General features: G+C 51.0%; 2 protein-coding genes and 1 non-coding gene across 19 annotated transcripts; all 3 read right to left on the bottom strand.

Moving 5' to 3' along the window:
- Positions 1 to 1,588: 1,588 nt before the first annotated feature.
- On the bottom strand, positions 1,589 to 5,184 carry ppdpfb (pancreatic progenitor cell differentiation and proliferation factor b). The gene is made up of 5 exons (XM_026155031.2): positions 4,666 to 5,184; positions 3,341 to 3,435; positions 3,180 to 3,257; positions 2,113 to 2,206; positions 1,589 to 2,033 (listed from the first exon to the last, which is right to left on the bottom strand). The coding sequence occupies exons 2-5, from the start codon at positions 3,393 to 3,395 to the stop codon at positions 1,919 to 1,921; spliced, it is 342 nt and encodes a 113-aa protein (XP_026010816.1). The 5' UTR covers positions 3,396 to 3,435; positions 4,666 to 5,184; the 3' UTR covers positions 1,589 to 1,918.
- Positions 5,185 to 5,672: 488 nt separating this feature from the next.
- On the bottom strand, positions 5,673 to 5,754 carry trnas-aga (transfer RNA serine (anticodon AGA)). The gene has a single exon. It is a non-coding gene; the product is annotated as a tRNA-Ser (tRNA).
- A 926-nt stretch (positions 5,755 to 6,680) lies between these two features.
- On the bottom strand, positions 6,681 to 22,924 carry tpd52l2b (tpd52 like 2b). Of its 17 annotated transcripts, none has more exons than XM_026155010.2 (10): positions 22,697 to 22,924; positions 19,623 to 19,780; positions 18,503 to 18,651; positions 17,436 to 17,495; positions 13,968 to 14,015; positions 11,359 to 11,460; positions 10,731 to 10,757; positions 10,182 to 10,226; positions 8,954 to 9,002; positions 6,681 to 8,599 (listed from the first exon to the last, which is right to left on the bottom strand). In XM_026155010.2, the coding sequence occupies exons 1-10, from the start codon at positions 22,713 to 22,715 to the stop codon at positions 8,513 to 8,515; spliced, it is 744 nt and encodes a 247-aa protein (XP_026010795.1). In that variant the 5' UTR covers positions 22,716 to 22,924; the 3' UTR covers positions 6,681 to 8,512. The 17 variants fall into 17 exon arrangements, with proteins under 17 accessions (XP_026010795.1, XP_026010796.1, XP_026010797.1 ...); XM_026155011.2 differs by having other exon boundaries at positions 10,182 to 10,223; XM_026155012.2 differs by lacking the exon at positions 10,731 to 10,757.
- Between the last annotated feature and the right edge of the window lie 31 nt (positions 22,925 to 22,955).

Here is a 22,955-nt window from a genome sequence, read left to right as displayed (position 1 = left end):
TGCGCATGCGTGAAACGAGTTTCGACCTGCCTCGTTTGGCTGTCTGCCGTTTATTTACTTTCCGGCTCTTTGAAACGTGGCGGCAAAATGTGGAGGAAAAGCAGCGAGTTTTTAAACAGACTAACAATGAGGTGCAGTTGTTGCTGCGACAACACAAAAGTATAAAGTTGCAAAAGCGAGTGAGAATGAAAGAATTTGAAGAAAAGCTGGAGCACCTACAGACTGACATTAATCTTTAACAGGGCTGTCAAACAAAACAACTGCTGTATAATGAACTCCGCTATCTTTGTTTAATTGGTCACATGACTGCATCACATGACTAAAATGCCCAGTTTGATAATAAAATGAATGAACGGTGCAGCCAGTGATTCCTCTCACCTGGTAGAAAGGCGGAGCCACGGCCCGGGCCGCGGTGGAGGAGAACAGCTCCTCGAAGCAGCCGGTGACCTGGAAAAAGTGCAGCATGGAAACAAATGAGGCCTCGGTGCGGCGGAGCAGAACATTGTTTGTCTTTCCTGCGTTTCATAGAGACGCGCAGAGATGAGCAACGCTCACACAAACCTTTCACTGCCGGCCAGAAAAGCCCGCGTCAGGGTTTCTGCCGCCGTCACAGCAGATTTCTCCACGCAGCGGGACCGCTTCACCCTCAGCCTAACCACAGACTGTAAATAAAAGATGGAGGCTATCGCCGTGACAGCCAGCACTCTTAATCTGATCTGAAAACACCGAGGACGGATGGCTCCATCCAGCAGGCCTCCTCATCACAAACCGAGTCTGTGCCCGCTCTGGCCTTAGTCCAGCTCATCACACGTACGTCATGTGACACACTTTTGCCTTCACACTCACACAGCCCATGTAAGGGATGAAAGCTGCTCATTTACCTGAGCACCAACACTGCTCCACAGACTCACTTTACCTGTCGGTAGGAAGTTCAGAGACCTCACCTTGTCAGGTAAATCTGAGGCGTGACCAGCTGTTCATGCTAGTTGACACGGGGTATTCATGGGGGTCAGCGAGGCCCCTCTAAAACGCCCGAAAATACGTGTTTGGAATCTGTACTTCGATGGGTGAAAGTTTAAGACAAACACATTAAATATTTCTAAATCAGTTAATCACAAAAACAACCTGGGCCTGTCTGCGTGCGATCCTGAGCCTCCATCCTCTCACGCACGCTGAAGCTTCAATCGTTTAACGAAAACGTAGCTGATGATGTCATAAAGTCTTCATCATTTATGTGACTGAAGCTGTGTGACAAAGATGAGCTGAGCCCACAGCACCGCTTCATGAACGATCAGTCAGCTGATCTCCACACTCGCACCTGATCAGCAATAATCCAGCTACAGTAATCTGAGTATTTGTTAATATGACAGATTAGAGGCTGCTGCTGATGTCACAGTAATAACGTGCAGTGCTGCGGGCTTTCAGGTGACGTGTTATCGATCCTGAAGCAGTTTCTATGAAATCAGGGTTTGAGTTTATCGCCCTGAGGAGGAGCAGGAGGAGGTGTTTGTCCGTCCTGTACTGAAGCCAATGAAGCATCGCCTCCTCACCCTGATGTCACCTGGAGGCTGAACAAACACACAGAGCGTCGGGATGCACTCGACTTTATTTCGTTTGCAGTGACAAAGTGAGAAAAGTTAAGAAAAGCCTGTGGCAGCGCCACCTTCAGGCTGAATACAAACACATTACAAATGTTAAAAACAAACAGAGCTTATCGGCTGCTTTTATTTTTTATTTTTGGTCATTAATTTAAAAAGTGAGGTTACAGGAACAGAACACGCAGCCACACTACGACACGTACAAAAGGAAAAAAAGAAACTAAGGCTGTAAACGGGACTTCCTCCCGTCACCTAGCGTTGGCTGATGGTTCGATTCCCCCCAATCAGGTGTGGTGGCAAGACCGAGAGAGACCGTGGGATCACGAGGAGACGGGGCTTCCCGCGTCGCTGCTCTCGCTCGCCTGCCGCTGCATCACCATCTCCCGGGCGACACAGGTGATCTGACCGTTAGTCACCACACCAGATATCCCCGCCCTGCCAGGAAGAGAGCGGCGTTAACCAAGTCAGACCATCGCTGCTAATAAAGTTTATTTATGTGCGTGTGTGTCCATACTTGTGCTGCGCCTCCTCAGTCAGTGGGGTCATCCCCGGCTGCTTCCCGAAGAAGAAAGTGGACCACCAGTGGCCGGAGTCCTGCTTGGGCAGTCCTGTGGACAGAGTCCAACATTCAGACACGACAGCAGCGTTTAACCGTGAAAGGACTGCTGCGCTTCCCGCCGTCACAGCGGCGACGTTAACCTCGCTCACAAAAAAAGTCAAACTTTCTGAAAACAAACGTGAAAACTAATGAAATCAAACAGACTTTTCCAGCCATCTACAGGCGGAAGCAGTTCACACGTCAGCCTGACCAGCTGATGGATCACATGATCACTGACTGACGCCGCTCACACAAGTTTAAACGAGTTTCAAACTGGTCAGTTATTTTATAACAAAGACGTTTCTATGGCAACAGGAAAAGAAAGCAGGAAATGACTGCATCAGACCTTCATAAAGTCTCGGTGAGTCCGAGCACCGCCCTGGTTTCTGAGACACACACACACACACACACACACACACACACACACACACACACACACACACACACACACACACACACACACACACACACACACACACACACACACACACACACACACACACACACACACACACACACACACACACACACACTCTCCCAGCTCTGTTCTTGAAAGTAGGTGAAAGGGGAAACTGGGTGTGTTCAGTTCACTCTGAGCGTGTGTGCGTCTGTGCGAGCTCCCTGGCGACATGCGTGTGCTGTGGTGATGAAGAGCAGCACTCTCACATGAGCTGTAATTCAACAAACCGGATCAGACCGGTCTCTGAGCCCCACAGTCTCCCAAACTGAGGCTGAGGGAGGAAGAACTGAGCATGCTCAGAGACAAACATCTGCATCAGCTCACGTGGGCGTCGCTTCAGGACACAAAGTTCCTGCCAGAAGAGCCGCCGCTTAACTCACTCAGTGTGCGAGCGAGTGGGTGGAGCATCTCAGAAAGCCCCGACTGCTGCATTTTAAACCGCATGATGTCGGCACAAGAAACGCGACAGAATGCTCCCACGCCACCAGACTCCCGGCCCCGCCCTGTCCCACTGTGCACTGACCCGGATGGTGAGGGATGACCTCGCCGCTGTACTCCGAACTGCCACACGAGCTGCTGCTGGACGTAGAGCCGATGCGCCCTGCCGGACACAAACCTCGGGTTAGTCTCCACCTCACACCTCGCTGACTGTAACCTGCCAACTCTTCTTCGTGTGATACTCACTTCGGTAGTAATCAGTGGTCGCCACGAGAGACCCTCCTGCTGGGATAGCTGCCATTGTTGGGCCGTTGGTCGCTGTACACTGTGCTGATGGAACCCTGCAGGGGACAAAACAAACAGGAAGTAATCACACCAATGACCTGCAGTCACCATTTCAGTCATTAAAGCAGTGACAGAGTCACGTGACCATGTCCTGACAGTTTGTTTACATGTGCTCCTCTGTTTTCTTTCTCCAACCAATCAGATCGTCCTGTGGGCAGGACTTCACGCATCCATTAAAAATACACACCAGTGATGGAGAAGCACTGATGATAATGAACACACTGCTCGCTGTGCTCACTGTTGACATTAAACAGAAAGCCAATAACAGATTACGGTTACTACTGTAATTCAGAGGATTACACGAGAAAATAAAGATTACTGTGTAATCTGTGTGCAGAATCTGACCAATCGCTGCCTCTATGGAAACAAAAAGGTATATAAACACAAACGCCATCAATCATCCCTGCATCAGTGTCTGTGAAGCATCACTTCCTGTGTCCATAGATATTATTACTCCAATAATCACCATCACAGAGGCTGCTCTGCTGTGTGAGTGACACCCAAACCTGTCCCACCGTAAACAAGGCCAGCTAGGAACCAAACATCCCCTCCCACAAAGGGCTTAAACATGATTCCTGCCTGTGCTTACACGGGACACGTGAGCGTGCAGCTCATTGATCATCTGTTCATCAATAAAGCCTGACGTCAAAGAGCAGCTGCAGAGACATCAGGCCGACATCAAGAGTGCATCACAGGATCTTGTTTTTATTCTACACAGGTGTAAACCTGCCACAGCAGCCTAACAGTGTGAGGCGAAACCCGCCTGCAGACAATATAACAGTACATGAAAGCATCACGGTCACTCTGCAGCCTCGCGTGCTGCACGTACACACGTCCACGGCAATGACGTCATCCCAGCCGGGCTTGTTTACAACTAACGGTCACTGCAGCAGACCGACATCTTGACGTGAATCCGCCCCATCGGGGTCACCCTGCAAACGGCCCGGTGGGAGAAAAGACCCCGGGGGAAGGAGGGGGGGCACACGGAGGATGTCCCGGAGGACATTTTGTTTCCGATTAATCCGCCTTTAACGGCCCGACAGCCCCCCGCTGCTCCCACGGCAACACCGAGAGAGACGTAACGGTTAGCATAACGGGGACAGAAAGGCTTCGGGACGAGATGGGAACGTGAAACCATCGAAAATGCCCACTTTGTGCCGGAAACGGCCGTCACAGGCACCGCTAACCACCATTTTCTAACCGCTCGTCGCGGTCGGTAGCCTCACCTTGTGCGGACCCAGACGTGCTTGATGTTCGGGAGCACTCCCTTCGATCAGTCGGCGAGGCTGGGGGAGTGAACGCTAGGCAACGGGGCCCATTTGAAAAGAAGTTTTGGGTAAATGTGACCCTCCAAGGCCCGAGCGAGTTCCGACGATGCTGCGGTATGCGGAGGAACGGGCAGCTCCCGCATTTATACTGGACATGACGTACCCCAGTGGGAGGCGGGACGAACAAAGGCTCCGCCCTCACCGCTTCCCCCTTTCCCTAAAAAAACACCCCGTTGAAGTCGCGTCAGCGCTGAATCAGCGGGTTTCCATGGAAACATCACTGAAACAAAATTTCAACATTTGCATCACAAAATACCAGCACACCGAGACCGGCGCGTGTATCTCCCTGTAAGCCTCAGTACAAGCTCACTTTACATGCGTTCATTTCATTTCCGTTGAGGCTGTAACCGTTAACACGACGCTCGTTTTCCTGCACTTCTCTTTGTTCTCTGCGCTACCAGCAGCCTCCAGCGCCCTCTGCCGGTAATAATAATAATAATCATACATTTTATTGTATTATTGAGGCGCCTTTCAGACCCTCAAGGTCACCTTACAGTAGCACGTAAACAATACCATAAAAAACATTTTTTTTTAAAAGAAATCCCAGTAAAAACTACAAATAAAAACACAGTAAACTACATTATGACTAAAACCTGTTTAATGGGGGTGACTCGGTAACTGACTCAGTAAACTGGAGAAAAAAGGAGGTCATTACGCTGATGCAGTTTAGAGTTTTTTTGCTCAGTTTTTATATTTGCTTTTATACTTTTATGACTGTTTATGTCTAAATTTTATCTACCATGTTTGCTATATATACATATTTTACTGTAGTACTTGAGGTCAGTTCTGCTGATTTTAAATGTAGGTGTCTCTCATCTGAGAGCCTCGACAGTGGCACAGCTTTATCTCACCTGTCTGTGGTCAGGTTCGTAGGAGAACAGGAACGAGTGATTGTGCAAAACGTTCGTTGTCGGCAGGATTCGAACCTGCGCGGGGAGACCCCAATGGATTTCTAGTCCATCGCCTTAACCACTCGGCCACGACAACCTACCTCCCTACCTCCTGCCGCCGCCTACACCTGTCACTCTACAGGTGTGGTTCTCATATGACCCGTACTGATACAGAACGGGGAAGAGTGACCACTTTAATACTACGAACATGATTGTTTCACGTTACTATTTAAGCCTGATTGTGACCATTCACGGTAACTCTCCCTGGTGGTCTAGTGGTTAGGATTCGGCGCTCTCACCGCCGCGGCCCGGGTTCGATTCCCGGTCAGGGAACGCCCTTTTTCTGAAAACCGAAGCGTGCATTCACACGTAGCGTTTTGTGGGAGAAACGTTTCGTCACTCATCCAAGTGACTTCTTCAGTCTCAGCTGACTGCAGGTTTCCCCAAATCTTATAAACAGTACATTTGCATAATGACTGAAACCAGCCCACTGAAGGGACAATGGGCCGGGAGGTCAGTTCCTTAATCATAATTATGCTAATTCTCATGACCACTGATCAACAACCACTGATCAAAGATTCACTTTCCTGGATGATTGAGAATGCATCAAGACGAAAATCTGTAAACATATTTAACCTTCAGTGACCTCAGCCTCTGTCACCTATGCTGTTTGCATACAGAATAGAATATGCATGCAGCTTATTTTTTAAAAGCTGACGTTTTCTCATATTGAAACCCAAAAACCGTCAGATTGACTTCCTGTTCAGCCCCAGGTGTCATAGTTGACTCTAAACTCAGGAAATTTAGCAACCCAGGAGATGGTCATGGCTTTATTTCTCTAACTTTGCAGCCTTCATCTGAATTTAAATCAGTTAAATTCAGCAATACTTTTCCATGAATTCAGAAAAAGGAGAGCCTCAAATCCAGAATCAAACTTGAATTAATGTTTATTCAATTTACAGATTATAAAGATGTGTCAGTAAATTTATGCACAGCAGTGAAGTGAAGAGATCACAGGGCACATTTCATTTAAAGGAATGCTTTATTGATATCCAAACATTTACAATAAACCAAAATGTTTTTAATTAATTCACCATAAGCTTCCAAATCTGATCCCTTTAACAATCTACATGAGAGAGGCCCCGGACCCGAATAAAGCTGAAAGTTCTCAGTGAGCATGCTCGTGGTGTGCTGCACGTCCCAAAACTAAGAAGTCACTCACTCCATCCATCATCTACTCTCCAAAACAAACTGCTCATGTGCAGCTTTCAAGGAGGAAAATCCATTTAGTTTCAAAATCGCATTTTTCTCACACTGACGAGCTCCTTTCCCCTGTGCATAAGAAAAATGTGATTCTTTTATTAAGTAAATGACTTCAGGAGTATTTCTTGTAGTGTGCAGAAGTTTGTTTAATCTTGGCAAAGCGCAGAGACACTCGAGGAGATCCAGAGACACAAAGAAAGAGTCTGTAACAGATATTTCAGGATTGGCAACTGATGACATTTTACAAAGAAGAAACTACCTCAGAAAAGCAAAGGAAAGAAAATCAGGAAGCAGCTAACAAATCATCTTCATCGTCTACCATAATGATCAACACAAAGAATAAGGACGCACGCAGGAGGCAGGACAGCCGCGGGCAGCAGAAACACCTACAGCGGAGACCCGCAAGACTGATGACAGGTCTCCCTCTCAGGTGTACTCACACGTGGCGGCACGCCTCAATGACCACTTCCTGTCACAGAGCAGTCGGACGCCACAGGAGCAGGATGTCTTATTAACGAGCTCGTCAGCACTTCCTGTAGCGGGCAGGAGTGATGTTGGCAAAGCACACAAAGATTGGCACGGTACTTCATGGCGTTTTACAAATAATGAAAAAAACCTGAAAAGTCAGTTGTTCGCGCCCCGTGTGAGTACACCACAAACACCCGGGCGTCCCGTCCTTCACCAAACCCAGAGTAGAAGAAGAAGAAAAACCAAAGGGCGAGGGGTGGGCGTGTCCCGCGGCTGGATCAGAGAGCGGGCGAAGCTTTTAACGCGAGTAAGGCCGACTGAGAAGCGGTGACATTCAGCAGGTAGCGTTCGCGGCGAAGCGTCGTTGAAGCGTCGGCTGCGCCCCGACGGTGACGCCAGTTTCACTAACAGGAAGCTGCGTTTTCAGCGACACGCCTGTGAACCGGAGACAGTTTGGTTACCTGTGTTGGTACGCGCCGATAGAAGTTACGTAAAAACGTCTGCAAAGCTGTAAAAGAGTTCAGAGAATACAAAATGGCTGAAGGGCTTTTTTACACAGCGGGGGTTTCAGGTGGGATGTGCGTGTACGTGGAGAAGGTCGAGGAGGGCGGGGGTTCCCGGGTCCTGACCCCGCCCATCCTCGCAGGTATATAGCGCTAACCTGTACACCTGCCTGCGTTTACACAGAGCGCGGCGGGGGGCGCTGTGCAGCGTGTGCTCACAGTGTGAATGCAGAGAAAGAAGAGAGCACGCTCACCCACAGAGGCCCATATAGTCCTCCTCCACCTGCAGAAGCCCCGCCTCCAAAGCTACACCTGCAGGAGGTTTGCGTGTTTGTTTTTTGGATGCGTATGAACACTTGGGGGGGGGGGTCAAGTTTCAGAAGGTGACATCTTTTAGCGCCTGGTGTTTAGCCGGGTGGCCTCTGAAACATTGATGGGTTTGAAACAGAGGCGGGGCTCGGGGGCGGGGCTCGGGGGCGGGGCTGTGCACTCTGCCACCAGCTACAGAGCGAGCTGCTGAGGTGGAGGTGGAGGTGTGGCTCTGCGACGAGGTGGTAACAGTACAGTCTAAGGTCGTGAAGAAGGTGGCGGCGAGGAGGTGGTGGAGGAGGGAGCGAGTGTTCAGAAAGATGGGTTCTCCTGAGTGGGGGTGGTGTCGGTGGGGGAGCTGACGGCGTCTCCATTTCCTCTCTGACCGACGACCTTATACTGAAGAGAGAGAGGAAGAGGAAACAGCTGAGGGTCAGTGATGCGGTTAGCGCGTCCCTTCATCAGCTTCCTGTTTACTCTGTTTAAAGCCTCGTCTTCATTTTAAAACCTTCCTTCAGACACAAACCTGAAACTAAAGAAAAGCTGACTTCCTGTCCCACACTCACGGAGCACCGTGAGCAAAAACATGCAAAGAAGAAGAAACTAATCGACACTGGACACAGAACATGCTGCCACCTTGTGGTGAAACTCTGCATTAACCTTTGACCTTTGCTCGTCCTGCAGATATCTGAACTCAATGTTCAACTTTGATCCTTTTCCAAACACTAAACTTTGCTGCAGACCTCTGCTCACCTTCAGGTTCCCCATTTTATCCTCAAAGGACTTGAAGGTTGGAGAGTTTCTGCGGAGCAGAGACACGAGGTTAGAGTCAGAATAACACCGCCACATCAAATCTAACAAACATCACATTTCTTTAATAACAACGCCAAATCCAAACGTCAGGATGCCGTGTGAATAAAAACTGAATGTGATGATCTGCAAGTCTCATAAATCCAGATTTGATTCACAGAAAACATTTAAAGGAGAAAATGAACCATTTCAATAAAGTTTGACTTTGATGGCGGCAGCACGTGCGTCAAAGTTGGGACGGGTCGACAAAACGCTGAAAACTGAGAAGAGAAACAGCCGGAGGAAGATTTATCAGCTGATCAGGTGTCCTGTGTGTTGTGTCTTTCTGGCTGCTGTTACAACCAAATTTCCCCTTGTGGGACAATTAAAGGATTATTCTATTCTATTCGATTCTATTCTGTCAGCAGCTGGGTCACATGATCGGGCAGAGCTTCACCAACCTACAGCAATCCTCACTGTGAACATGACATCATCAGCATACTCAGAGGAATCTCTGTGCGCGGGGACGATAACCTTCAAACGCCGCTCTGTGATCAATCAGTGCACGGGCTCAGGAACGCTTCCAGAAACCGCCGTATGCGAGCAGCTCGGCGTGCAGTCCACACGTGCAGGTTACAGCTCCATCACGTGGAGGAGAACCACGCGTGACCACGATGGAGAAATGGCGCCATCTGCTCTGGACTCCTTTAAGACTGATCTGAGGTCAGACCCGTCATGTTTTATGTTTTATTGTGAATAAAATGTGAGTTTCTGAGATCTGCAGACTCACAGCCCGACGTTTTGGGCCATAGACCTGATAAAATATTCAATCATGAAATAAAAGCAGCTTTAATAAAAACAAACAATGTACACATGTTTGTATCGTTTGTGTTTCACTGCAGACGAGCTGCGACTGGAAAGAACAAACAAAGAAAAACAGCCACCGCAGCAAAGTTTCATTATGTCACCGCAGCGTCAAACTTCAACACAATAACAACTAAAATCAAAAACTTTCATGTTGCCACGGAAACATCAGATCAGCTGACGGCAGAGTCGAATAAATGTATTCGAATAAAAGTAGCCAATAAAAACTCCACCTCATTTCCCCACATCAAACGCCCCCAGGTTTGAACGCCTTCAGTGAGCTGATGTTAGCGAGCACAGACAGGTACAGGTGTGTGTGTTACGTTACCTCATGGCGGGCATACTTATCGAGTGGCGAATGGAATAGTTGCTACTTTGAATGCGTTAAAGAGAAGAGACAGAAAAGCAAGTGTTACAATGCAGGAAGCAGTGACACGCACGCACACACACAGCTGTTAAATCAGCTGTCACAGCCTGCAGAGCAGTCTGACGCTGAAAGAACTGAGTTTTTCAAACATCCTCTGCACAGCTGGAACGCCCAGCATCATTTCTTTAACTCGTTTACTTTATTTTCAGCTCATATCATCGAAACGTCTTCCTGTCAGGCTGGCCAATCAGAGCACAGCACTTTAAACTGGCGCTGATACATGAACATACAGAACCATCAAACTGAAATGAAGCTGTCTCCACAGCAACCTGAGCCTAGCATCACTACAAACGTTGAATTCAACTTTATTGACACAACACAAAGTCACAACAGCAGTCCCCTTGAGGCACTTTAAAGGGTCACCTGACTTCTTAGTGGACCAGTGTTGCGTTCACATAATTACAGGTCATGTGACTGACCGTGTGAGGATGACAACATGTGGAGGCTTACCTAAAGGAGTTAGAGAACGGCAGAGCTCTGCGGGTCAGACCAAGGCAGCGGTAAGAAGGAGAGAGAGAGAGCGTGAGGCCACACACACACACACACACACACACACACACACACACACACACACACACACAGAGCTACAGGGATTAAACTGCAGAGTGGAGGGGGCCGCGTCCCACTGCTGCTTTACTCACACTCAGCACTGAAGCTGGGTAACGACCCAATCACAGCAGTGAAGCTGCAGGTGGGCAGGACGCGACCGGAGATGAAGTCAGAGCTGCAGGAAGAAACGCGTGGCCGGGTTTAACCTGGTGACGGTCTGAGGCGGGCCTCGTCCTCGCCAACGCGGGGGCTCAGAGAGCGCGTTGGCGAGGACGGGACAGGGTTGATGCTGTGAGCCACGTTAACGGGCCGTCGCCCGAGCAGTGCTCGCACTCTGTCACTCGGGGAGCTAAACCCACAGCAGGAGAGGCGTGCAGACCCAACACACCACCTGATTTAAACGATCCACAGACTCGTCACCAGGTTGCCTAGCAGGGGACGGTGTAAGGATGGGTCCACACGTCCCCGCTGACATTTGTTCCTGCAGCTGAGCCGGCGCGGTGGCCATGTTGGCTCTGTCGCACTGTACCTCATGTCGCCGATCTTCTTGCTGAGGGCCGTGCTCATTGTACTCAGAGCCGCGGTCGTCTTCTGTCCGGCCTGGGAAAGCGTCTCCTGAGTCTTCTTGTACCTGCAGAGAGGAGGAGCACAGAAACAGAGGCGTTAGTGTTGAGCTGCAGCGCCACAGACACACAAACGCACCAGTGTTAGTGTTCACACAGACCAGCCGCGACACACAGCAAGTTAAACACAGCAGAGCGTCCTCCCTCTGGAACAAACTGGAAACAGGAACAAGAACCCAGGAGTGTTAGCAGGCACCAGTCAGCCGGCAGGAAGAGCTTATTTCAGTCTCGCCTCACAGCACGAGGAAAACATGACAGGGAGACCGATGGCTGGTCACGACCAGCGGCGAGCCGAGCGCGTTACAGCGAACAGAGCCACACTACTGGTTTGATGATGTGAGAGACCTGAGATGCAACAGCGTCCAGCAGAGGCAGCAGTGAGTCCGTGCCTCAGACTCATGTTACAGCCTGACGGTCCGTGGATCCTCCTCCGTAACACAGCTTTAAAGGGCATCGTGCTCGTGCTGCCGGAGCCCTTTTAATGAGGTCATGTGACCAATAAGATGGCTGCTGTGAGGTCACTGTAACAGAGCGCTGAGGAAGGCGGAGCTCCGCTTTAAGGATTTTATGTTGATGTTACTGATCAGCAGGTGATGCTCCCGTACGTCGCTGTCCGCCCTTTCATCCAAACACGAAACAACAAGGGCCAACTTTGATCCTGCAGACCGCAGAGCGAGCTCGCAGCGGCTGTGTCCATCTGCGGTCCCGAGACAAGAACCTCAGGTTTATCGGGTCCAGACTGAGGACGCTTCCAGACAGAAAACGTCCAGCAGCTAACAAAGCAGCACACCACCTGTGGAGGCTCTTCGGCCAAACGCATGCAGGAGCTCAGAAACGCAGGGGCTGAAGTTCAAATGGATCAGAGACCGGATCTATAACTCGCCTAACAGCAGTTTACCGACGGCTTCGCCTGACCAGCTGTGAAAACAACAGGAAGTCAGCGGCTTGTTTTCATTCCTGCAGTCGAGCTCCCGTTTACCTCCAAACACCTCTGATCCCAGCACGGACAGGACGACGCGTGCGGCAAGCAGAACACGCCGTGCTCTGGCTGCTTCCACGCACAGCAGGCGTCTGTCAACACTACAGTAACGCAGCAGCACGATTGAAGCACGTGAAAAGTTCAGAGCTGGATTGTTACTTGCAGAAAGTAACTTGGTTACTTTTGGGGGGGAAAAACATTTTTAGAGTAACAGCACTGACAGCTGCGGCTCGGGAGGACCAGCGGCTCGTTGGTGGTTCGATCCCCGGCTACTCTACTCTGCATCTCAACGTAACCCCCAGACCCAGGCCTCTGTGAGGTCCACCAATAGGAGCACAAAAATCTCAGCCCCACACACACACACACACACACACACACACACGGGCGGCCGACAGCTTCAGCTCCACGCCGGCTTCACTCTGAACGTCAGCCAGGACGCACAGCCAGGAACAACAGGAAAACTGTGTCAGTCTGGAAAAGCAGTCGCAGCATTAGGTCATCAGGCAAAGCAGCATCTGTGACCTTTGACCTCCACCAAGGAGCAGCACAAGATGAAGGAGGATTATGATAAACTGTGAATCATGCAAAGCTACTCTACTACAACCCAAGAAGAAAGACGAGGAGCTGGAAACGAGCACACAGGTCTGAGTTTGTTGCTTTTTGGTTCCAGTTTTCTTTCTCAACCCACCATCACAGCTTCAATAACACTTCCTGTAACCCAGGGGTGGGAACTCCAGGCCTCGAGCTTTATCACCCTGGGTCGGCACACCTGGGTCAAATGATCAGTTCAGTTCCAGGCCTCTGCAGAACTTCACGACATGTTGAGGAGGTCGTTTAGCCATTTAAATCAGCTGACATGTCTGAAAACCTGCAGGACGCCGGCCCTCGAGGCCTGGAGCCCCCCGGAGCCCCGCCCCTGCTGTAACCCTAATATTAATAAAACATTTAACCCTATGATGTCATCTTCTGCTTTTTTTTTTTTAAACTGTTGAACCTCTGCACTGTTGCTTTTTCCAAAACAGACTGGGAGCTGACGATGACGCCGTAAACAAAGAGCTCCAGGTTCCTGCTCGCAGCTCTGCGTGTGCGCCGCTGTGTGGCGCGTCGGAGGGTCGCTCTGGACGAGCTGATAGTTACTCCACCTGAGAATAAATGCCACTGTGTCCGTGTGACACTTACTGTAATCAATGATCCCTGCCAGACATGCATGGCGGTGGCGCTTCACTTCCTGTCAGCTTTGACTGTTTGAACGCTCTGCATGACGTCTGTTTTAGATTAATAACTGGAGAAAACGTGGTCAGCATCGACAGGGCCTGAATATTTTTGGTTCAAACACCGAAGACGATGAAAAGTGTAACGAGGAGGCTTCAGCTGCGTCCACAGCAGAAAACGTCTCCTCGTCTCGTTAGCAACAGCTCCACCGCCGTGGCACCACAGAAGCAAAAGGAAAACAGAAAACTTCCACAAATCCCAAAGTGAAAGAAACCTTAACTCATCTACAGACAGACAAGAGCACAAAGACGAAGGTCAACTCACGCGTCGGAGTGGGTAATGTCATCCAAAGTGGCCGAGGCAGACAGATATCTGAAGACACAACAGCAGGAAAAATCACACAGAGACACTCACAGCACACGTCAGCTGAAAACGTCCAAAACATGCTAGAAGCTGCCGCTGTGTGCGGCCGGACAGGAACGCCGACTCTCCTGAGCACACGGAGGAGGTTTAAAAACGCCGCCGCCGTGGATTCAGAGCTGCACGTTCATATAACACGTTGATGGAAAAGAATATTCACATGTAATACAGATCTGCAACATAAAAACCTCCAGCTGAAAAGAAGCCGTCACAGATGAACAGCAGTCACACAGTCAGCACATCCGTGTTGGCGGCGGTCCGCTGCGAGGGGCGGGGCGTAAAGCGAGGTTGCAGGTACATGGGTAAACACTCAGACCTCACAGAGCAAGGAGAGGATCAGCGTGGAGTTCACAGGAGTCACACAGCCACGCAGCTGAGGGCGGAGCCAGGAAACAGGAACGCCGCCCTGACCGAGGAACCTACAGGTGTGTGTGTGTGTGTGTGTGTGTGTGTGTGTGTGTGTGTGTGTGTTTGTGTGTGTGTGCGTGTGTGTTTGTGTGCCTGTGTGTGTGTGTGTGTGTGTGTGTGTGCGTGTGTGCCTGTGTGTGTGTGTGTGTGTGTGCCTGTGTGCGCCTGTGTGTGTGTGTGTGTGCCTGCCTGTGTGCGCCTGTGTGTGTGTGTGTGTGCCTGTGTGTGTGTGTGCCTGTGTGTGTGTGTGTGTGCCTGTGTGTGTGTGTGTGTGCCTGTGTGTGTGTGTGCCTGTGTGTGTGTGTGTGTGCCTGTGTGTGTGTGTGCCTGTGTGTGTGTGTGTGCCTGTGTGTGTGTGTGTGTGTGTGCTGACTGTGTTGCTGTTCGAATAATTGTTGTGAAGTAGCTGTAGGCCTGTCGTGATGACCTTTGACCTAGCCCACCAATCAGAAACGGGCCTGTGCAGGTCCCGGTTTAAACAGCCAATCACAATGAGCCGTATCCTGTGTCCACTAACATTCAAACACCTGCACTGGTGAAGCTGCTATTGTGGTTGCCATGGTGATGAGACTTTTGGCCGCACCGCTCAAACCCGAGACCGGAGCTGTGAGCGTCAGGAAGGAGGCCGTCTCTGCTTCCCTCGTGGTCAGCGTCCACTCAGTCCACAGTCACAGAGAAACGTGCGTGTTGGTGATCACATGATGCCATGGAGTTAAAACTGGACTCAGGGTCATTTTAATCAGCTCACCGAACATTTCACCCATTTATCTGAAGCTCTGCGATAAATATTAACCGCAGGGACAGGCTCCACCCCCCGCCAACCTGATAAGGATCAGAGGACGGATGGATGATGTGATGATATTTAAACTTTGATCTGTGAAACATGACACGGTGAGCTGCAGCATAAGGTCGAATCCAACGCACAGCAGACTCCTGTTGTGCAACAATCCGATTCTGACCTCGCAGACAGCCTGAGTTATTTTTACAGAAACCGGAGCCGCCCCGCGAGGCCAGCCTCCGCCCACAACTGTCCCCTCCCACTGCACGGGCCACATCAACCCAAACGGCTCCGTCTCCACCGCCTCCGGTTTACTTTGAGACAAGACGCTCAGTCAGCTGATCCACAAAACGAGGAAATGGGAAAAACATCTAAAAATATTCATGCGGCCGTGACGTGTTCATAACTCACAGCGTCTGTGCGCGCCTCACCCGCCTGCCCGTCTTCCTGGATATCACGTATCATGTGACTAAGCAAAACACCGTCTCTTCCCCTCCTCCTCTCTCGCATTCCTTTCCTCCCACTCGTTCCTGCAGCAGCGAGTCCGAGCTGTCCGTGTGGTTGCAGACACGTTTCCAGCTGCATTAGAGTAAAATCCACGCTGACTGCACGTCTGCGGCAGACGAACGACCACAAACTAACACCGACAGCGCTCGCCGACGTGCTGGTGTATTTCTGCGAGCAGAACAAACACCAGAAACCTGCCGGTGCTGCTTGTGAGTCAAGCACGAGTCGGCAGCGCCGCCCCGTCAGGTCACGCCAACTATCTGAGCGAGCTCGCCAATCCGGTTCATTACAGAGGCGGAACCTGGAAACTTCCAGCAGCCTCAGGCCTCAGCAGCCGGGCGGGAACGCTGCGATTCACAGCGTGTCTTTGCTCTGCTGGCACAGAAACGTGTCCCTCGGACTGACCCAGACTGGAAGTCGTTTCAGGGGTCAGCCGGGATCGCCCGGGGTCAGATGGCGTGCTTGAGGCTCTGAGTGATGCAGCAATTCTGCACATGCTCATTGGGAACGACTCATCCTCTGTGGGGTCTCCAACTCCACGTGTCCGGGAGCGCTGTCACCTTTAACAGGGTTTTTGGACGTTAACGTCAACCGTAAAAACACCCGTGGCGCCAACGCCAAGGTGTGTCTGCGACGGAAGCCGCTGGCCTCGGGAGACACAGGCCTGCAGCTGCATGGTGAATAACCACGGTCCGACAAACGAGTCGCGTTTTACCGTCACTGGGTTTGACTTTGAAACGTTTCAAAGCTCTGTCCTGCCTCGCCTTATAAATCAAGCGCACCCATCTCCATGACGGCACGGCAGCGTTTTCTCCCCACGAGCTCCCAGCGCGTCTACTCCAGCTACAGCCACAAGTCAAACCAACGTGGCTTCCAATCACCAGCAAAGACCTTCATCGGTTCAATAGCTGCCTTTTACTGAATGAAAAAACAAACATGTAATTATCAGCACAATAGTTACACATGGAAGTGTGACCACGCCTCCTTTAGAGGAGGTGCGCTTGATTTCTAACAGCGGGGAACAATGAATGACTGACTGCAGTGAACAGCCTGTAACTCAGACAGCAGAGGGGGGAAGGCTGTTTGAAGAAGCCAAAAATACGGAGGAAGACTGATGCTGAGAGGAAGCAGGAGAGGACACGTCACATCTGGAGGCAAAGACACCTGATCTCTGAGAGGGGAAGTGAAGAAATACACTGAACCTTTAGCTCCTCCACAGAGAATCTGATAACCAAACACACTCGGGTGAGTGAGGCATGCAGCTCAGGCTGCTGTGGTCAGGACGCCCACACCAAATCCCACCTCAGTGCTACCTCACAGCAGAGCACTCACTCCAGCAGTTGCTCTGTCCGCTGACACCACGGTGCATGATGCTAGCATCACAGACTCACACTCAGTCCTCAGTAACTGGAGCTCAGCCTTCTTCCTGGTCTGTTAGTACAGAAACGTCACAGCAGCCATGTTATCGGTCACATGATGTCATTAAAAATGCTCCGACAGCACAAACACGGTGCAGAGGTCCGGCTCAGGGACCTGAGACCGAGCAGACAGCTGCAGGTGAGCCTGAGCAGCTCCCACACTAGACCGCTGAAATGTTCACGCACACGTTAGAAGCTGGGTGCCAAAGTCAGAGCGTGAGAGCGCAAACAGAGCGAGCAGCGAGCACGGCGTCGACTCACAGATCTGAACGGGTCACCCGCTCGTTCCACTCGCCCAGCGTCTCAGCCGTTCTCACGTAGCTGGAAACACACACAGGACGGCGTCAGCTCAGCCTGAATCACACTTCAGTATAACCCCTCCTGTCATCCTGCAGCTCTGTCTGAAACAAGCTCCGCCCCTTATAGACCCACTTTCTGCTGATTGGCTGCCCCTCACTAACAGAAGGTTAGACAGCAGTGACTTCTCCTTCCTTCAGAAAAGCTTTGCTGCCATTAAAGCGCAGAGCGCCGCTGCGTCTGAGCGCGTCAGAGATGAAACTGTCTCTGCAGCTTCCGTTTCATCTGAACGATGCAACGTGAAACCGGATGGGTCAGTCTGCAGCTCGTTACTACCGGCGCCCGCAGGGACTCGCACACACCCTCTCGCATCCTGTGCCAGAAGCTCGTCTATCAGCAGGTGCTCCCTGCACATCCTCAGGATCACATCTCCTCCTCAGCATCAGGAGGTGGGATCCAAACCAGGTGAAGCTGGACTCTATGTGCAGATGTGGCTGTGCCACAAGCCGAGGCCTTCAACTTGTTCAGTTTCTTCTTTGCAAACCAATCAGGATCCACAGACTCGGGCTGAACCTCCAGCCTCGGTGAAGCGAGCCTCCGACTGCTGAACAGTACTCATGCTTCAACAGCTCGTCTCCTCACCTGTGGGGACCTCCCAGCCTGACAGCCTCGGGGTTCAGTCCACATCGTGGCAAACCAGATACAGCTTTGGTGACGGTGGAAGGAAAAACTCCCTTTTAACAGGAAGAAACCTCTGACAGAACCAGCTGAGGAAGCCAAAGCCATCAAACACATGAATTTAGGCTAATTAAACGCGACGCCATCCAGAACAAATCAATGTTTGCATGAGTCCAACCTTCGGTCCTCTTGTTATTCAGAGCTGAGCTGAAGGCTGTGAGCGATATCTGCTGGGACTGAATGGAGCCTTTATTTAGTCTAAGCTGTGGAGAACATTTGAAACGTAAAGCACCGAGATATACGAAAGCTCTCCGAGGACAGCCTAACCTCCCGGCGCATTCACAGATACGTACGCGTTGGAGGTCTGCACGTCCTGCCAGCTCCTCGTGAGGTTCTGCCTGAGTTCGTTGAGCGGGTTGAGGCCGAGTTTCCTCTTCAGCTCTGCGGCGTGTCTCTCTTTTGCGCACAAAACCTGCCGCAGGGTGTTGATCTCCTCCTCCACCTGAAACACATTCACAGACTTTCTTAAAACAGGAGCTTTAAATCCAACTCCACAGAAAGTCACGTTGTTTGATGGAGAGACCGTAAACACCACCATCCTTATTCACCCCCACCCCTCAAACTGTTTTCTGGAGGCTTGGAGAAAGCTGCGTTCACACAGGAAGGAAGAAAACAAACACACACTGGCAACACAAAGGGGGCGGGGCAAATAAAATTGTTCTCAACTGTAGCGACTACCAGTGAGAGCTCAGGATACTGCTGACTGACTGATGAAGTGGTAGTAAGTACATTAGAAGGTTACCTAGGTAACCAGCACCCGGTCCATTAGCGACCGCCGAGTCCGGGCGTCTGATCTCAATATAAAAAAAATTTTTTTTTAAAAAAAACAGGCTCAAGTGGCGATCGTGGCTCAAGAGTTGGCAGTTCATCTTGTAATCACAAGGTTGCCGGTTCGAGCCCCGGCTCAGACAGTCGCAGCCGTTGTGTCCTTGGGCAAGACACTTCACCCGTTGCCTACTGGTGGTGGTCAGAGGGCCCGGTGGCGCCAGTGTCCGGCAGCCTCGCCTCTGTCAGTGCGCCCCAGGGTGGCTGTGGCTACAATGTAGCTGCCATCACCAGTGTGTGAATGTGTGTGTGAATGGGTGGATGACTGGATATGTAAAGCGCTTTGGGGTCGCTATACAAACACAGGCCATTTACCATTTTTATTTCAGGCTCAAGTAACGGTTTAACCGCAGAGGCCGTGGCGTAAACGCAGCGCTCATGATGTCATGACAGTCACAGGATCAGAGGGTTAAATTAAACAGCTGCTCAGTGAAACCTTTCGCTGTAATCAGTCACCTGACACTTCATTTCAAAACTCCTGAGCTCCAGTTTTGGATCCAAACACTGCAAACTAACACTTAAAGAAGCCCCGCCCCCACCACACAGGTGCTGTCGAGCACCTGGGATCTCAGCAGGTGTGGTGTGTACCTTGGTGAGCTCGGTGCGGAGCTCCTCCGCCTCCTCCTCCGTCAGGCCAGGTGGAGGAGGGTTGGCTGGGTTCCCCATAGCGCCCTCCACGGGCACGTCGGACAGACTGTCTGTGCGATCCACGCCGAGAGCTTTGTTAGGAGAGTTCAGGTTGATATCTGAGAGGAGGAAGAGGAGGAGGCGGGATTAGAGACACTGAGACAATGCTGAAAGCAACAGAGGCGCGCGCACACACACACACACAGGAAAAGGCGAGTGCTGGCGGCAGCTGATATCAAACAGGAAGTGGCAGCAGCTGCTGCGAACACCGCCACACTGAGAAAGAAACTGAGTCATGCTGGAACAGAAGGACTGGTTCTGATGGGCGTAGCAGCCTGTGGACCAGTGCGGTCCAACACGGAGGACCTCTGGCGGTGGACGTGAGTCAGCAGGAAACGCTGGCGACCCCGGTCAGACCGGCAAATGGTAAAAATCAGCAGGATGACCCTGTGACCTCCACCACCTCCACCCGTTTCATTTAAACCAGGATCCACACTTGAGAAAAAAAATCTCACTGATGACCGACTGTAGAGACGACACAGACCACCATAATGGTGACCTCGCAGGTGTGTCAGCCAATGAGCAATGGCCTCAACGCAGGTTTACCCGCATTTCCAGCACAGCCAGCTGGGCCCCAATAAATCCTGACTCACGGTCGAAGAGCAGATTATTGTACGATTGTGCGTCCGTCTGAGCCCGCCTTTGTCACAGACTTTACTGGGCGGGGGTGTGTCGATGGACAGATGGCAGTCAAAGCGATTCTTACCCAGCGTCCCCCGGTGCATTAAAGTAACGCTGTCCCTGTGCTGACAGTCATAATGCATTAAATCAGGTTTCACATCGCACAAACACCCTTTAGTGTGTGTGTGTCTGCGCAGCTACACTGACCCGAGTGTGCAGGATTCAGCCTCGGAATTACAGCCCAGCATTTCAAAATAATAGACAACATCTGCAATTATAGAGGCACAAAAACACCACACAATGTTCTCTCGATGCTCGCCGGCATCATTCATGTCGTTACTGAAGGACGTCCTTCCACACTTCCTGGTTACAGCAGCGCTGACACAGCGTTACAGCCGGACCCTCGGCACAGGCCGCATGCAAGCACCTGGGCAGCGCCTTCAAAGGAACATTTAATCACAGTAAAAATGACCTTCTTGTGTTTACGTGAATGCCATAGCAACAACATCACCGTTCATGTGACATACAAAAATGGTCCTGCTAGTGTCACAGGTGGGGGTGGGGCTACAGTATTAATCTATGACTGACAAACCCCCACTCTAATTTTGAAAGTGGAGTCGCTGCTATAGGGGCGTTCCCAGTTTACATCACTGCAGCGGGAGTAACAAATAAAATCAAAGCTTCTTCCACCTCCACGTTTGCTTACACCACCTGACCCAAAATGGTCAAAACATTAAGAACCCCCAAAGGATTTTACTGACCTAACACAGCAGGGACCAGACATCAGACCCTGGAATATTTCAGGTAACTCTGACAGGGTCAGGTGGGAAGCATCAGGTGACGCTGCCTCAAAGGGTTTCTCGACAGTGTCATCACTGTGGGTCTGTTCCCGCACATCCCTCCATGATCCCCTGAAGAAGAGTCATTTCCTAATCCTTCATGCTTCCGGCTGCGGTCTCACTTCCTCACTGCCCTCACAGAGAAACCGTGTGTGTGTGTGTGCGCGTTATCAGCTTCATCATCTGATGTGGCAGCGGTCTGACGAGTCTGCAGACGCTGAGCCGTGTCCTGCATGTGAACCACACCTTCCTTACACTTCTGCTGATAACACAACACAACAGCTGCTGCCTCGCCCTGTGAGCCAGCAGCGACCGAGCCTCGTTACTGAAGGCCGACCCAAAGCAGTCAGCAAACCTCTTCCTGCTTCATCGGGTAGTTACTGCGGGGTCACTTCACAGACTCGGACGTCCCTCTTTATCCGCCCTGCTGCGCACAGACGAGAGGCAGCAGTAACCTCTGCTCTGAAAACGTCCATTAGAGCTGCAGAGCAGCGCGGGGAGTTCACAGAGAGAGGGCCTGCAGGAGCCGACCGAGGCGTCATCAGGTCACCTCGGATCCTATTGGCTCAAGCATTGACGCAAGACACGTCTGTCCCGTTTATTCCTCACGTTCTGGGGTTGTCTTACTGAAAACAAGCGTCTTCACCTGAACTGATGTTGAACGTTTAACAAATCTGGGTTTTTTGAGCTCGAGTAAATTTAATCCCACTGACAGAAAGGTGCACGTGCTGGCTTTATTAAAAGCAGATGATCAATAGGAAGTCATTTCCTTTTTGTCCTGAAACCTGAATTCACGCCTCACTTTAAAATAAAGACAAAGCTCCCTTCACAGTCTGACTAAATGCTGCTTTTAAGGCTGACCTATTCTGCACTTTTTCTACTCTTCCAGCTGTATGATGTCATCACGACAAACAAAAGCTCCACCCACCTGCTGTTTAAAACTTCCCTTTGTAAGGCTTATTCTGATTTGTGAATCATGCTAAGCCACCCTGGCAGTGTGAGAGAACACAGCCTGATTCAGCTGTAAACACAGCGTCAACACAACATGAAGCTGTCAGTCTGAAAAGTCAGTGATGACACAGCAGCAACTAGCATGCTAACAGCCAGTTAGCTGTGTCCACCTGACAGGAGGGGTCGGTGACTCACTCAGGTGAGGCTCCAGGTAAATACAGGAGCCTCTGCTGCTGCGTTTGGGGCAGCCAGCCAATTCTACCTGGAGTCTGAGCTGGTTAAACACGTCGGCAGTGTCCGTAAACACGGAGCTCCGTTTTTAATATGATTCAAGTTCCACTCAGCGGCTAACCCACAAACCCGAGCTCAGAGCCCGGGAACCGGGCCTGTGGCCAATGTTCGGTGATCTCCCAGCTTCGTACAATCAAACCGGGCTCACACAGTGGGCTGTCGGCCGTTTATGACCGATTAAAGTGGCTAAAGTATCCGCTGAGAGCCGCTCTGCGCACTCTCACACTCGGCTAGGCTAGGCTAGCTCCGTGCTAGGCTAACACTCAGCGTTACCTTGGCTGGCGGGGTCCATGGCGTCGCTCTCTCGCGGATTAAACTCCTCTTTCGAAGATTTAAAGTTTCAGGTGGAGCGCAGCGGACAGCAGAGCGGCACACTGAGCACAAACCGTCCACACTACAGCTTCGCTGACAGAAAGTCGTCGACAAGAACACACGGGGAGCAGCAGTCGTTTATCCCACGGTCCGTGAAATTAACGCCAAACAACAGAGGCACATCCGGCGGGGAATTTCAAAATATTACGTTAGTGCCTGG

Source organism: Astatotilapia calliptera, chromosome 20 (assembly GCF_964374335.1).
Source record: "Astatotilapia calliptera chromosome 20, fAstCal68.1, whole genome shotgun sequence".
Taxonomy (NCBI): domain Eukaryota; kingdom Metazoa; phylum Chordata; class Actinopteri; order Cichliformes; family Cichlidae; genus Astatotilapia; species Astatotilapia calliptera.
Note: the sequence above shows the minus strand (reverse complement) of the source record. Positions and strands in the feature narration are given on the sequence as shown.

Excerpts from the sequence above, each read along its gene's own strand:
- ppdpfb (XM_026155031.2), bottom strand. The coding sequence starts at position 3,395 with ATGGCAGCTATCCCAGCAGGAGGGTCTCTCGTGGCGACCACTGATTAC. Across the intron at positions 3,258-3,340 it reads GACCACTGATTACTACCGAA|GGCGCATCGGCTCTACGTCC; the intron begins GTGAGTATCACA and ends TGTGTCCGGCAG. Across the intron at positions 2,034-2,112 it reads ACTGAGGAGGCGCAGCACAA|GGCGGGGATATCTGGTGTGG; the intron begins GTATGGACACAC and ends TCTTCCTGGCAG.
- tpd52l2b (XM_026155010.2), bottom strand. Across the intron at positions 10,758-11,358 it reads AAGAAGATCGGCGACATGAG|AGCTCTGCCGTTCTCTAACT; the intron begins GTACAGTGCGAC and ends TCTGACCCGCAG. Across the intron at positions 9,003-10,181 it reads ATAAGTATGCCCGCCATGAG|AAACTCTCCAACCTTCAAGT; the intron begins GTAACGTAACAC and ends TCTGCTCCGCAG.